This window comes from Cynoglossus semilaevis, chromosome 6, assembly GCF_000523025.1.
Source record: "Cynoglossus semilaevis isolate Cse_v1.0 chromosome 6, Cse_v1.0, whole genome shotgun sequence".
Lineage (NCBI taxonomy): Eukaryota > Metazoa > Chordata > Actinopteri > Pleuronectiformes > Cynoglossidae > Cynoglossus > Cynoglossus semilaevis.
Genome location: NC_024312.1, coordinates 7,550,776 through 7,566,072, shown reverse-complemented (window position 1 = coordinate 7,566,072; position 15,297 = coordinate 7,550,776). Strand labels below are relative to the sequence as shown.

The following is a 15,297-nucleotide window of genomic DNA, read 5'->3' as shown; positions in this document are numbered from 1 at the left end:
ATGCAGAACGTTTGGTCTCCAAGTGGCGAAACAGTTCGCCGCGTATTATCCAGCGCAGGCTCGGTGCGTGGGAACAACCTGTCGCAATAAATCCGTATTTCAAGTAGGACTCCTGGAATTGTCCGTTGAATGCGGCTTTCTTTTTCTTTAAAGACGTTGGCTCTTCTTCTCGTCTTCTCGCTGGTTCTATTACCCTGATTTAAAGACGTTTCCAAAGACGTTTGTTTTGTTTGTTGTTTTGTTTTTTGTTGTTGTTCATTTTGCTAGCTTCAGGGTTTCAATTTAGCGGCAATGTATTATGTGTTTCCGGCCGGAGCAGACCCTTTAAGATGGTAGCGGATGTAAGTAAGACATGTGACCGAGGCAAGCACACTTGACATGGATCAAGTGGGAGTCAAAAACAGATGCGCGGAGAAAATCCGGTAATTTTTCAAAATAAAACATCGCTCAGAATCAGATAATAAATAAAACGGAAATAGTGTAAGTAAGTCATGTAAGTGCATTTTCTTCTGCGCACCCCGGTATCCGGTCCGCCGCCCGGGAATTGGGGACCAATTGGTGCTTTAAGGTAACAGTCAACAATATTTATGCCACAGATGTCACTAGTCAGTGCAAAAATAGCCAAACCCCCCCACTGTGTTGAAGATCCATTTCCACTACCATCTTTACTTCTCACCGATCACATACAACAGCTTCAGCGTCAGTCACAAGACAGCTTTTCCCATATGCAACTTCATGTGTTAACAATAGAGTTGTAAAGGGACCCAGTATGAAGATTACAGTTTCAAATTAAAGATAAACTCTGTACAATCCATTATTGTGCTCGTGTACAATATGCCTACAGCAGGAACAATGAAAGTCATATACATGGTTGACACTGTGAAATACTGTATATAAACTTCTTATAGTATATTTTTTTCCTTTAAAATGACACGCTTACAGGTGGTGCCGTAACTTCCATGCAAATACTGACAACTGGCTGACAAAATGTATCAAGTGCGGCTTCCTTTCTTTTTGTCTTGGCAACAAAACATGAAAAATATCAAAAGAAAAAGAAAAATAATGATCAGGCACAAATAAATGAGCAGAAAGCTTCACAACACGCATGGATTCACACAGATAAATACAATCAGTCGATAAAGTCTCATATCTAATATGACAATAGGTAGTGCACTTATTTTTTATGCTACATTGGATGAAAAACTTTTTTTTTTAATTGTTTGATTTTGATAAGACAACTCTGTGTATGCGAGATATTTCCTTGGGAGGTAAATAAATGCCTGCTCTGAGAGGATTCAGCTGCAAACCACGGCTGAGCATCTCACACCAACACACACACACACACACACACACACACACACACACGGCGGAAGTACAGTATCAGGCCTCATTTGTCCCTGATGCACCTCGGCTCATCTGATCAGGATTGCATTACAAGCACTTCTGAACCTGCGTCTGCTGGTACCAAGGCTCTCTGATTAGGACGAGACGCTGCCGCCGTAGCCGTGACCAAGACAGGAAGTGAGTCTCAGAAAACAGCAGAGTGACACAGCAGCGCAGAGCTGTGAGAGCAGTGGGAGCAGCCTAGAGGAGAGAACACTTAAAGAGCTTAATCCTCTTGGTCTTTTTATCCGTGATCTTCACTGGTTTGCCGGAATCTCCAGCGCCGTTGTCAGTCTGCCACAGGAAGAAGAAAAGCGAGAAGAATGTAACAACAGTCCAGGAACTCAGAGAAAGAGACGTCTGAAAACTCAACCACTTACCTTCTTAGAGCTCAGGTTGTGTAATATGTCTCTTCCCATAGTGTAAAAAGCCTGAAGTGACAGATTAGCAGAGTAGAATACAAAAATGAGGCCTTGGGGTTAGTCAAAATGTTCTAAGACAAAATGAAAAACACTAAATCCTTAATATAAAAAAGTTTTTAAAAAAGCCTCTATTTTAGTTCAACTTTTTTCCTCCAGATGGGATTGATGCCCAGTTGAACATCAGTGTTTTATTTTACACGTATTCTTTTCATTATCATATGTCACATGTGCAATGTGTCAAGTGTTTACACTTACCTCCTCTACATTGATGCTCGACTTCGCACTGGTTTCCATGAACTTCACTCCATAATCAATAGCCAGCTGTTTGTGATGAAAAACCTCAGTGTCACTCAGAGGGAAGTGGGAACCGTGTAAGGCATATCAATGTTGCTGAGGCGGCAGCTACTCACTTTTTCACCTCTGTCTTTGGACACCTGCCTCCTGTCACTCATGTCACATTTGTTTCCCAGGACCATCTTCTCCACATCGGACGAGGCATGCTGGGAAGAAAATTGGGTCAGAAGTCTTCACATTAAAAAAAGTTACTGTGTGTAAAGGCAATCAAACAGAGTCGTGCCACAAATGTAAACTGATTTCACACCACTTTTATTTCATTTTTGTTTGGTATATTTCTGTTTTCTGTCTTGGAAATATCTTAAGCTGTGGTCGACAACTTTTCAAGTTGTCAGCCCTTTTCAACACAAGGGTTTAAAAAGTGACAGTAAGTCGATGTTGAAAAACTAGAGTGGGAACTGGACTTGCCCTCTACCGCTGAGGACAGGAAGAGGAATTAGTTTGACGCTGAGCCAGCACTTCTACTTCTAGACTTGTAAGTAAACAACAAGACTGATTGTGAAACAATATGTTAAAAAAATATGAACTTTTCAGATGAGATGTCACCAACAATAGGCACTCTGACAAAGCAATAATACAGTGAGTCTTTACTTATTTGACCAAAACCCTATAGCATAAATAGATGCCTAAATAGAAGTCTTTTGGTTCATGTCACATGTTGTCAAGAAACTCGAGACTGTTTTGGCACAAAAAGTGACTTCCTTTTTCCTAATGATTTCCGGCAACAGTCCCGAGCCAATGTGGGAATTTACTGTACATCACAGTAGTAATAACACAGAGGACAAGGATTATAAAATTTTTACCAAGGTCCAATCTGTAAAAAAAACTTTAATATTCCCTTGATAATCATCAGTCAGTAGGTGGATTTTAGACCTTGAAATAGATAGAAGGGATTTCTAAAATATGGAAATAACACTGATTAACATGTATTCTCAGAACATATAATTTGTTTTGTACCATATCATGTGAATTATCCTCTTTTTTTGAGTGTGTGTTACACTGAGAGTCAAGTCCGTCTGTGTCTGAATTAATGGGTTTGACTGGCTGATTAGCATTGTGAAAAAAGAAGGAAGTTTAATGTTGATATTTCATGAGTTGGTTCAGGCCCATAGAGGGTGGTTTCTGGGTCAGCATTTGGACCATGGTCCACTTATTAGTGACCTCTGGCCCTAAAGATCATGTACATTATGCAGTAGCCATGCTTTTAAGAATCTTCCAGAATGTCAAAGTATAAGAGCTTTTCACTTTCATTTTGTCTCTGTCTGTTCCAACATTGTTCAAGAGTCTCTTACGTATTTTATTTTACATGTGGCTTATTTTAACCTACTAAAATGAAATTTCTGATCAATGTGACCCTTTTTCACATTGGATAAGGTTTTCATGGATTCTTTAAGGTAGCGATTGTAGGTCAAATGGGTATTTCCTGAGGTTAAATCTCACCTCTTCAATGTTACGTATCCAGTTTTTTATGTTTTCAAATGACTTCTCGTTGCAGATGTCATAGACCAGCATGATACCCTGTAATGGAGAAAAAATAGTCTATGAATCAACAGCCATAAAGGGCTTTAATACAGGGAGAGGAGGTGTTTATGAGGGGAGGACTCACCATGGCCCCTCTGTAATAGGCTGTGGTGATGGTACGAAACCTCTCTTGTCCTGCAGTATCCCTTACAAAAAAAGAAAAGATGAAACCTGTTAGCACAGATACAACCCTTGAGAGACACATATGGAAATGTGAGTAAAGGGCCAATCAGACTTACCAAATTTGAAGTTTAACTCTCTTTCCATCCAGCTCTATGGTCCTGATTTTGAAGTCTATTCCTGATTGGGGATAAACAAAGAGATGCGTGGGTAAATATATTTAAAGCCAATTAGAGAAGCTGGGACTCATTAATAGCATATTTTAACTCTTTAGAAGCAGAGTCTGAGAAAAGGATTATGTAATAGTTTAAAAAAAACAACAACTCAGATTTGAATAATTTTGATGGTTCACTGCTTGTTAAAGTCAGCAATGACAAACCACAGACACACACACAAACATTATACTATATTATGACCACTATATCTCACAGGGCAAAATATCACATCTGTATCTGATCTGGAACCACATGCTGAAGACACACTGTGTTTAAAATTGGCCAGTAGATTTCCAACTCCAACACAATACTGTAATCTGTGAAAAAAAGTCACTTTCACTTTAAACATATAAAAAACCCCATCATCACAGAGGCTTACAGTAAAGACATTGCAGAACTACATTAACACCTGCTACATTAACACTATTTTAGAAATATGTTCAGTATATAGCCCTTCATGAACAGGAACTTGAGGTTTTTAACAGGAAATCATACTCTGGATTTTTATGAGTCGCTCACTCTTCTCAGAGCTAAGTACGAACACTAAATTCAACCACTATTGTTACAATTAGATGTATATTCTGCAAATTTGAGTTCCTTTACAGTACCTTAGTTTATCAGACCCTTTGTAGGGATTTACTGAGATGTCAGAATCTTAATATTGTATTATGAACTGATTCAGAAATCTACTCAAGACAAAGTATTGAGGAAGTGCTTGAAGAGATCTTTCCTCTGATGCCCTTGCTACATTAGTCTGAGCTCCTGGTTCTTACGCTGCCAAACTGAACCATGTCTTTAACATTCAACAATTCCCACATTCCAGCAATCCACAGGGAAAGAAGCATCGCTGTGTAAAATGCCCACTCTAGGAATTCTCCGCACAATGAAAACCATACAAGTTTCTCAAATGCAAAGAATGTGAACATGATGCTCTCAGACTTCTCCACATATGAACTTGTCTGTTGTTTGTAATGCTGGAGTTGCCCTAATCAGAATCCTGTGACAGACAGATATGCATTCTTCACATTAAGTATGGGTTCATATATAGAGAATGAACCTATATTTAGAGTATATAATCCTGTATGAGATATGCATATATATATATGAAAAAAGTCAAAACAAAGGCAATGGTAAAAATTTAAAAATTGTATTATTAGCAATATTTAGCTAATTGAATTTCAAATAACTGGAAATTTGCCCTACTGATGCCAATGAACCATCAAGGACAGAAGACTATACTGTATATATTGTTCTCAGTCCTACTGCATTTCACATAATTATAATAAAGTCATAGTGTAATATATTTTTTTAATGATATAACTTCGGTTTAGCAGTATTTTTATGTCTGTAATAGCATGTAAATATGGCCATGCATTACTGTCAAATGTATGCAGAGGGGCGTCTGCAGGATATTCACCTATTGTGGAAATGAAGGTGGTATTGAAGGAGTCCTCGCTGAATCTGAACAGCAGACATGTCTTGCCGACACCGCTGTCTCCGATGAGCAACAGTTTGAAAAGATAATCGTACGTTTTTGCCATTTAAACACAAAGCCGGGACGCCGTCGCTTCAGTCTGTCAGAAAAGGCCTCTCAGAGCCAGGGGTCTCCAGTCTGGAAATCCTCAGCCGTCTGTGCAGCAAAACTGGCAACCAGCAGACCGGTGCCCAGATCTGTGACGTCACACTGTGTTGCCAGATCTTTTTTTACGCGGAAATACACTTTAAATTCAGTTATAAAGCAAGAGCAACTGATCCCCAAAAATAGGGTTAAATTGGTTTGAAATTTTATGTCAGAATAATGTTTTTACCTAAACAAGACAAACTTTTATAGTGCTGTGCATAAACTTTTTGCCCGACCTGTTTATTTAACCAAGCTTTGATAGCTTTGATAGTATACATATTTACTTACATAGAAAATATGGAAACATTCAATATGTTTTGTTGTGTTGGTTAAACTAGGTATTGGGTAAACTAGGTATTATACGACATAAAATACTGGTATGTATATGTAGGAGGATAAGACCAAGAAGGTTCTCCGTGTCTACAGCCTGTGATTGCAGTTTAACGTCATGCCCAGGACATGAATGTGCAGCATCGCTTTTCTTATTATCATACTGAAACGGATTCCATTACTGAAACTTTAAAAACATAATTGACAATATGTTAAAAGAACTTACTTTCGTAGTTTATCAAGCAAACCTGGCAACCCGTGACAGTGCTCGCATCATGGATATGTGTAGTTTAGACAGAGAAAGTCACACAAACAGCGTATTCTGTTTGGTTTTAAGCCATTGTTTATATAATGAATAATGCATTAGTATAATTCTAGGTTCTATCAATATAAACATATATATACATACACATATTTTAAATAACACACCATTATCGGTGAGATGACGGCAAATTCTGCCTTATCGTATTTTCCACACATAAATCCAGCAATAATACCTAACAAAGAAACCAGGAAAGTAATCCGTTTCGGTTCCATTTTAAGAAAAGTGAGAGGATAACTTGATATGTTAAAACGTGGATTGTCTTCTTACGGATTTTATTTATTAGACGTGTGTCGACTTTATTAAATCTACTACTTGGTTGCTCTCACCCTCCTCCCCTCAACAGTTCCTGCACACTCCGTCCTCTTCAGTCCACGTCGATGCGCAGTAAAAAGCAACTACGCTGAAAATGCCTGTAAGTGTAAAAGTGATTTATCATTATTATTATTAAGATGCGTACTGTGTATATCAACGTGTAGTGTTGACATCTATCATGTTCTTAGTCAAATAGTAAAGCGAATGTAAACATCCGGGTTGTGTTGCAGTTTTACGTGTTAGTTATTTAGCTGCTACACAGCAATGTTACAGTACAGTACATGTGTTGAAGGATCGCATTACTGTGTGGTACGGGTTCTGTCTATCTTCTGAAATACGAAGGTTATTTATCCCGTAATGTACTCTTTACAGACAGATTCACTAGAATATTTTTCTTTTACAAGTACACATTGTACCTCAACAAACTCACGTTGTTAAGCTGAAAATATTTTTGCGAACTGCCATAACAGTGGTTAGACCAGTTTAAACCAAATGTGTGGTATATTATGTTATAACAAACCATGAATAAAAACCCTTGTCATATTAATACAGCATGGAGCAATATGAAAGTAAATACTGTCACATCATAATTTTAAATCGACCGTTTGCTCTGTTTTTAATCTGTATTTAATATTTTCTTATCAAAGCTGGCCAAAGACCTCCTCCATCCTTCTATTGACGTTGAGAGAAGGAAGCATAAAAAGAAAAGACTTGTCCAGAGTCCAAATTCTTACTTCATGGACGTGAAATGTCCAGGTTTGTCTGGAGTCACTTGTGGATAATACATATAGGCGAGTTAGAGAGTTAGAATGTACTGTTAACAGTAGCATAATTCGTAAATTTAAAGTGTATTTATTTACTTAGCCACATGCCATTAGCTTATCATTATTACAGTACCGCAATAACGACTTTTCAAGAAAAACTACATTCTCACGAGGAGCATTGTGAGATTAAAGATGGCGGCGCCCGTTGCAATATGTAAACAAACTACGGGATTGGGGAAAAAAAACATTTTAATTGCACCACCCACTCTCCTCTCAAAGATTGTGTTGATCATAATGACAAAGTATCCCATTTACCTGACAGGAAGTATGTGTAGATGCACAAGAGGTCTTGTTCTTGTTAGGAGCATGATTCAAGATGGCAGCGCCAGGTACCTGATGTAAACAAATATAGAACACAATTAAAAAAGGAAAGGATGGGTAAACATGTAAGGTAAACAATTTAAAATATTTGCAATATTTTAGAAATAACTGGTTTTAAAAGCGTCTAGACTATGCATTTTATAGAATAAGCAGTGATGCTAGAAACCTAGTACTATGATCATGAAACCATAAAAACTTTACAAAACATTAGACAGTTGTGGAATATTTCATAGATCTCAAATGTTCTTTCATTTGGGGTTAGAAGTTTGTAACATCTACTTATGATGTCATTTGCAGGCTGCTATAAAATCTCCACTATGTTCAGCCATGCACAGAGCGTTGTTCTCTGTGTAGGCTGCTCCACCGTGTTGTGTCAACCAAAAGGAGGAAAGGCCAGGCTGACGGAAGGTGAGACATTCATATATATACTTGTGGTGACGGGGCAGCAACCAGGACTATGTACTACGTTAGATAAATGTATTCAGTTGCAAAGCTGCATTCCCAGAAGTTAAAACACAGAAATGAATATGTTTATGTAGTAAATGATGCTTTTCTCAACCAGTTCACAAAGTGGTGAATGTTATCCTGGAATATCCTGTTAATCTGTAATCGAATGTGTTTTTTCCTCTTAGGTTGCTCTTTCCGGAGAAAACTACATTAGAATGACCCAACTTTTACAGTGTCTGTAATCCAGGCATTATTCTGTGAGAAAAAGATGTCACTGCTAGGAGAACAAATAATCTTTTAAATCACCAAACATTTTAAATAAAGTTACTAAATGAAGATGAAAATGGTATTTTGTTTCCTTCAACCTTTATTCAGAAATAATGAAGTTTTGTCATGGCTGAACTTACCTTCACAGAAAGTATACAAACTAATTTCAGCTTCTGTATGACAAGAAAATGTTTAGGTTTTTGCTTTCCATAGAAACATACATAAAATAAAATGTGAATCTTAAATAATGGGAACGTTACCATAAATACAGTGTGAACCATGTTGGAGGACAAATGGATAGTGAACTTGCATACACGTGTCTTCGAAAAAGAGTACAGAAAAAATATATTGCCAACAGTACGTGATTAAAATGTGTGTTAGAATATGAAGACAGTAAAAAAAAAAAAAAAAAAGAACACCAAAAACCCTCCACATTCCCCTTCAACAGTTTGCAGAGACTATAATCACTGAGTCTGACATTGCACTCCAGCTCTAGGCTGATCCTCATCTTCATCGTAAGCTTCTCTGCTGTGGCTTCTCTGAGTCCGCTCGTCTACCTCACAGAGATCCACCTCCTCCATGTCATCTGTGGTCATTACGTCTTCCCTGGGAGGAAGAAGTCTTTCCAGTTGATACATGAGATGTTCTGGAAGCCAGGCTTTCTCTGGGAATTCCACCTGCATTATCAAGTATAAATTAGCTCCATTTGATTATTCCTCACCAAATTAACACTATTTTTGTCCATTTGATTATTCCTCACCAAATTAAGTTTGAGATTAAGAGAAATTAAGAGTTTTTAAACTTCAGCCCAACCTGGAAGTGAATAATAAGCTGCCCCTTTTCATAAGGTTGTCTGTAGAGTGGCATGCCCTCGTTCTGAACACTTCTGACATCACCGTGTTTTATGACTTCACCTGTATAAAAAAAAACACTTGCTTATGAGGCCTCCATTACAAACCTATTTCTGAGGACCAGGTGATTTTGAAGTTTACTATTTACTACTAAATAGTGTTGCTACTCTTGTTTGTATTGGGTGAAAATAGTCCTGTGTTCTTCTTAGGATAAAAACAATATAAGAGAACTCCAGAGGAATTAATAAAGTTCTATCTATTTAAGTTATTTACCTGGGTGCGAGCAGATGACCAACGTTCTGTTGTCTAACGTCTGAATGGTTTTCTTGAAACCACACAGGGCCTCTACAAGTTTGAGGTCCATCTTCATAATTAAATTATCTTCCTGTCTCTGGAAATCAGGATGATCCTTCTGATCCAGCACAATTATCACATCCCCAGGCTCCAGGCCAGGTTCCTGGTCACCTTCTCCATGGAATGTTATTTTCTGACCATCCTTCATACCTGCACAACATATTTTTTTCTTCAGCAGAGGGGCATTTTTTACGTTCAAGTAAGAGTGTGTTTATAGTGGAAGGAAAGTACCTTTGTCGATATGAACTTCCAAGATTTTCTTCTTTCGTTCTACTTTGTGTCCATTGCAGTTCTTGCAGCGGTCTTTGGAGTTGAATTTCTCACCCTGTCCCTGACAGTCTGAGCACATGCTCTGGATCTGCTGAATCATGCCTGGACCAATCTGCTGTACTCTGACTTGTACTCCTCTTCCTTTACAGTTTGAGCACTTTTCCAAGGCACCTTTCTTACCACCGTGACCTGTCAGGAAAGCATTAAAAAGCTCTTTACAAACGTACTTGACTAGAGAGCACCTTAAAACCAGTGGACAACACTACACACCTTCACATTTCTCACAGATGACATTCTTTTGGAGCCCAAGCTTCCTTGTAGAGCCATTGTACATTTCCTCTAGTGTTACATTGATTTGATGGACAACATTCTTTCCTTTTGGAATAGAAAGAAATATCAACTACAGATGCAGAATATAATTTTTGCATCATTAGCATTATTATCAACAATCACATTAAATTAACCTTTTCTCTCTCTCTGCATCCGACCACCACCACCGAAGAACATGTTGAAAATGTCCATTGGAGAAGACCCTCCATTCATGCCCCCCTCTTTGATGGCCTGTTCTCCTCCCTGGTCATACAGGTCCCTCTTATTTGGATCCGAGAGCACTTCATATGCTTGTGATATGAGTTTGAACTGTGGAAATAATAAAACTCTGGGTTACTTTGGGAATCAAGGCCTCCAATAATCCAGCTATTCCACGCCTAATTCTACACAACGAAACATCCTACATTTAGCTAGACAGATGGTAAGAAACTAGCTGGAATAGTCATGATGTCTCCTAGTAGTTTTTTTTTTTTTAGTTTTAAGAATGTCAAAAATGTCTGTAAACAGTGAGCAAAGAATGTTACATGCTTTTTATGTGAAACAAGTGGCCTGTTTTTCTAGTATTAGGATTGCTTGGAAATTAAAATTACTTCATTGATTACACTTTAATATTAAAAAATTCAAGAGGGGTTAACAAACAAAAACTACATTTTTGAAGATTAACAACTATAGAATCTGCTGTTTTGTAACTGTAATAGTGTGAGAAAGTGTTGATAATGCAACAGAGGTTTTAAACTATACAGCAATAAATAAAGTTCCTAACTATGCAATTGTTGTAACACATAACATATTACTATTATGACAACTGACTTAAGTGGATGATACACAAGGCACGTTTATAATTAGTAACATCTGGCCAGAAGTTAGGCAAAATTCAAATATTTGCTGTATTTTAATCTAGTAACATTTCTAACATTGAAGAATTCAGTGTTTAATAATTTTTAATATTTATTTCTAAATACATCATATTATTTTATTTTTTTTTACCTAGAACACAAACTATTTTAAGGTAAACGTGAAATTGTTTAATTATGTTGTTTTTGACCGTAGTTTTTTTCTTTTTCTTCAGTCAGTCTTATAGACATGCTTTGGACAAGTACAATTACTATTAAACGTCAAGGACAATGAAGGACAATTTATGGAGATTAACTAATCATCAGTTTCTCTGCGTCGGCCATTTCATCACAGTGTCAGTGCTGTGAACCCAAATAGATCTTTCCAGAAACTCTCTGGTAGATCTTTCCAGAATCTCTCGCTGTCCATTCGACCAGGCAAGCGGTTTAAATTTAGAATAGCCATTTTCAGCAGATCATAAACGGCACCACGGCGGTCTCCACGTGTAACCCACCTTTTCTCCTTCATTGGGGTTCTTGTCCGGGTGGTATTTGAGGGCTAGTTTCCTGTAGGCTTTTTTGATTTCCTCTGGTGTGCTGCCTGGACTGACTCCCAGCAGGTCGTAGTAGCCGGTTTCGTAAACCATGGTGACTCGGCTAAAACAACGAAAGAAAATCTAGTAGTAAATAAAGCAAAAAAACAAAAAACAAAAAACAACGATACACAAATGATTATGTTTGATGAGAAGTCAACAGTTGACAGTAACGTTGAGTGTTTCAGCCGACGTTAACGAAACAGCCACGTGTTTTAACAGGAGAAAATATAGTATATTGTATGTAAGGCTGAATTTTTAAACGCAATAAACAACTACTATTAAAGTACTATTAGCTGATGGTGAAAATACAGCATTGCATGAATAGTATAAAAATCAGTGAGAAAATGTGATTTAAATATTCTTGAGCCATACCTATGACATTATACCATCGGTTTTAAAAACCGTTAGATCGGTCGAAAACCGCTTAGAAACAAAAACTGATGATATATCAACTTACCAGGGAATATGACGATACCAGCCCTCGGACAGTCAGGAAAAGCGAGTTCACGTTTGAGAGAAGATGGCTGTGTCTGTCTTTTATAACGGCGGCTGTAGAACTTTCTGGAGAGCTCTCGGCTAAGGGGTAGGTGTTTGCCTGGTTTACAGCAGGGGCGGTCCTACGATTTTCGAAAAGCAGCTCCGGTAGCTTTGATATTACCATGGTTACTATGTAGCAGAATGTCAAACCCATTTTCAACGAGGACGACGGTTTCTCTCCATGTCTCCGTTTTTACAGGACTGTTTTCATGCAAGTCATCCATAATGTATTGACATAGCCTTGTTTAGACTTCTGACATTTGTTACACATAATACTTTCTTAGTTTAGATATGTGGTACATCAGCTCAACTGGAAATTAGGTTTAAGTCCAATTTTAATTATTAACAATCGATTTTCCAATTTATTACACACAATATGTTGTGTAAAGAAAACCTTGTAACTTGTTTAACAATACTGTAATTTCAGTCATTTCCACCAAGACGCAGTACTTGGTCACTATAGTAGGTTTGTAGGATGGGTAAAATTGAAAGACATGAAGAAATTACACCCTTAAGAAATGAATAGAAAGCAGTAAAATAATTTCAATTTTCATATTTATGAGCCTCATGAGCTCGTAACCATAAGGTGTCTTTAGTCACATACAACTGACAAATACACAGACATTAATTACAGACAATAAATAGAGAACATGCAACATATATTAGACTGTTTTGGGACAAATGACCATGATATAGTATACACTGGTTGGTCAGGTTTAAGTCAGTGCTTTGGTTTGTGCAGACAAAAAAAACTTCAAGTAGCCACTTTTTAAAATACATATTTGACTAAAATGTGCAGATTTACATGCAAGATAAATTAGCATGATATATTGGCATAAAACGACAAGAAGAAGTGATGAGTCCAACAGTAAATATTTTTGACCTACTCAGTTTTTACTCCATGTCTTGCACTCTTTGGCATATTGCATTCGTGAATTCGGAACACTTTGAGTTCCCACCCAGGTCTTTTGTGAGAACCTTAGAGTACAAAAAGCACAGTTATCAGAACTTTCAAAGGAAATAAATGTTTGTCTTTTTGAAGTGCTTGTTACCTTTTTGTCCCGAATGGTGTCAAAGCAGGCAGTTTCGATCTTCTTGGCGTGGCCATGTAGACCCATGTGCCGCAGCATCATGACTGCACTGAGCAGCAAGGCAGTGGGGTTGGCCATGTCTTTTCCTGCGATATCTGGTGCAGTTCCATGAACCTGAGGAAAAAATTGACCACAACATTGACATCACATAGGAACATTATACTGGGCCGAGAAAAGTATGGCAATGTGTAGCTGTCAAAGTAAATTTGAGTAACAAATTCCAGGAAAAAAAAACACAACAACATACCGACTCAAAAATGGCAACACCGTTGGCTCCAATGTTACCACTGGGAGTCACACCAAGACCTCCAATCAGTCCAGCACAAAGATCACTATAAATCAAACATATACAGCTATATTTTGATGTATTATACGATCATTTATTCTCAGTATGGTTATTAGCATATTAATCAACCAAAGCCACACTTCACAATAAAATAGCACTGTAACCTCTGAATCATTCATTAATTATTTTCACCTTAAGATGTCGCCATACAAATTCGGCATCACTAAAACATCAAACTGCGTGGGGTCCTGTACCATCTGTAAGAACACAATGGAATGTTATGTGTACATTTCCTAAGACAATTAAGTAGTTTATTAAGAAGTAAAGCACAAAACATTAAGCTGATTCATATCAAAACAACTGCACTCACATTAAGACATACAGTATCCAAGTACATCTCAGTAAATTTCACATCTTTGTGCTTCTCGGCAGCTTCCCTGCATTTCCTCAGAAAAAGGCCGTCAGACATGCGCCTGTGAAACCATTGGTGTAGAAAGGTTAACTGAAATGTTTGAAAGCTTGACACACCACAAAAAGAAACTGCTAAAAGAGCAGGACTCACATAATATTGGCCTTATGTACAGCAGTAACACTTGCCCTTTGGTTGTTTCTGGCATATTCAAATGCATAGTCTGCAATTCGTTGGCTGGCCTGCTCAGTAATGAGCTTAATACTCTGTACAACTCCATCAACAATCTGAAATTAATCAATAAGCACAGTAAATACAAATACAACTCTCTATTATAGAAAAGTTATGATGCATACCAATGTAATAAATAGTAAGAAAAAATACACACTGGGGAGAACAAATGATTATAGTATATGAACAAGGAATGATAAGAACAATGTGAACTTGAAAGAAGTGTCAGTTTAAAATAATATATTTACCACATGTTCAATGCCACTGTATTCCCCCTCTGTGTTCTCTCTAATAGTGACTAGGTCCACATCAGTGTAAGGGGTTTTGTAGCCCTCAATAGACACACAGGGACGGACATTGGCATAGAGGTCAAAGGTTTTTCTAAGTAACAGATTCATAGAGGGATGGCCAGCAGCTATTGGTGTCTTCAAAGGCCCTGTAGGATTACCAATGACAAGTACAGGAGTTAATTCAACTGAATAGCTAAATATCTTTAACCAAATTTACAAATCTGTATTGTAAGTAAACATTAAAAAGAAACCTTTGAGGCCTATTTTATTCCTGTCCATTGATTCCTTGGCATCTGGGGGGATCATCCACTTCCCACCAGGTCCTTGTATGGCAGTAACATTTCTCTCTTCCCACTGAATAGGAGCCTAATTGAAAAAGTTCAAAGAGAAGTATTTGAAGTCCAGTATTTATAAAATGGTGTAACTGACAGTTTTCATAAACCTTGCCACACTGCACTGGTGCTTACTTTAGATGCTTCAAATATTTTCATGACAGAGCTGGAGATCTCTGGACCAATTCCATCACCAGGGATTAAAGTAACAGTTTGCATCTATTAGACAATACAAAGACAACCCTTGAGACATACTGTATAAACAACTTAATGCAAGTTAACATTTACAAAACTGCTTCAAATGAGCATAAAGTGAAGTTCGTTACCCCACGGATGAAAGTCCTTGGCTGTGGAGATTCTCTCATCATCACCCCAACCACCTGTGACAGCTGTCAATCAAAAATAGTACGACTAAAATACGTTTT

The 15,297-nt window shown here is 37.6% G+C and overlaps 4 protein-coding genes across 6 annotated transcripts in view; 1 reads left to right on the top strand and 3 right to left on the bottom strand.

Annotated features, from left to right (window-relative positions):
• Positions 1-639: 639 nt before the first annotated feature.
• Positions 640-5,852, bottom strand: LOC103379973 (ras-related protein Rab-8B). The gene is made up of 8 exons (XM_008311720.3): positions 5,433-5,852; positions 3,920-3,980; positions 3,766-3,826; positions 3,600-3,677; positions 2,216-2,305; positions 2,061-2,126; positions 1,764-1,814; positions 640-1,677 (listed from the first exon to the last, which is right to left on the bottom strand). The coding sequence occupies exons 1-8, from the start codon at positions 5,554-5,556 to the stop codon at positions 1,585-1,587; spliced, it is 624 nt and encodes a 207-aa protein (XP_008309942.1). The 5' UTR covers positions 5,557-5,852; the 3' UTR covers positions 640-1,584.
• A 725-nt stretch (positions 5,853-6,577) lies between these two features.
• Positions 6,578-8,539, top strand: LOC103379975 (40S ribosomal protein S27-like). Its single transcript, XM_008311721.3, has 4 exons — positions 6,578-6,703; positions 7,251-7,359; positions 8,046-8,156; positions 8,381-8,539. The coding sequence occupies exons 1-4, from the start codon at positions 6,698-6,700 to the stop codon at positions 8,407-8,409; spliced, it is 255 nt and encodes an 84-aa protein (XP_008309943.1). The 5' UTR covers positions 6,578-6,697; the 3' UTR covers positions 8,410-8,539.
• Positions 8,540-8,544: 5 nt separating this feature from the next.
• dnaja (DnaJ heat shock protein family (Hsp40) member A) lies at positions 8,545-12,311 on the bottom strand. Of its 2 annotated transcripts, none has more exons than XM_008311719.3 (8): positions 12,154-12,311; positions 11,616-11,757; positions 10,402-10,576; positions 10,208-10,312; positions 9,899-10,126; positions 9,587-9,817; positions 9,276-9,376; positions 8,545-9,139 (listed from the first exon to the last, which is right to left on the bottom strand). In XM_008311719.3, the coding sequence occupies exons 2-8, from the start codon at positions 11,745-11,747 to the stop codon at positions 8,927-8,929; spliced, it is 1,185 nt and encodes a 394-aa protein (XP_008309941.1). In that variant the 5' UTR covers positions 11,748-11,757; positions 12,154-12,311; the 3' UTR covers positions 8,545-8,926. The 2 variants fall into 2 exon arrangements, with proteins under 2 accessions (XP_008309941.1, XP_016888431.1); XM_017032942.2 differs by having other exon boundaries at positions 9,069-9,202; positions 9,252-9,376.
• Positions 12,312-12,771: 460 nt separating this feature from the next.
• The window catches only part of idh3a (isocitrate dehydrogenase (NAD(+)) 3 catalytic subunit alpha), a 3,712-nt gene continuing 1,186 nt past the window's right edge, over positions 12,772-15,297 (bottom strand). For both annotated transcript variants that reach the window (XM_008311718.3, XM_008311717.3), the window contains 10 exons: positions 15,199-15,261; positions 15,008-15,091; positions 14,792-14,906; positions 14,499-14,686; positions 14,173-14,306; positions 13,981-14,083; positions 13,803-13,867; positions 13,572-13,656; positions 13,286-13,438; positions 12,772-13,211 (listed from right to left, as the gene is read on the bottom strand). In XM_008311718.3, coding sequence (XP_008309940.1) covers positions 13,128-13,211; positions 13,286-13,438; positions 13,572-13,656; positions 13,803-13,867; positions 13,981-14,083; positions 14,173-14,306; positions 14,499-14,686; positions 14,792-14,906; positions 15,008-15,091; positions 15,199-15,261 — 1,074 coding nt within the window. In that variant the 3' untranslated portion in view covers positions 12,772-13,127. The remainder of the gene's footprint in view (positions 13,212-13,285; positions 13,439-13,571; positions 13,657-13,802; positions 13,868-13,980; positions 14,084-14,172; positions 14,307-14,498; positions 14,687-14,791; positions 14,907-15,007; positions 15,092-15,198; positions 15,262-15,297) is intronic.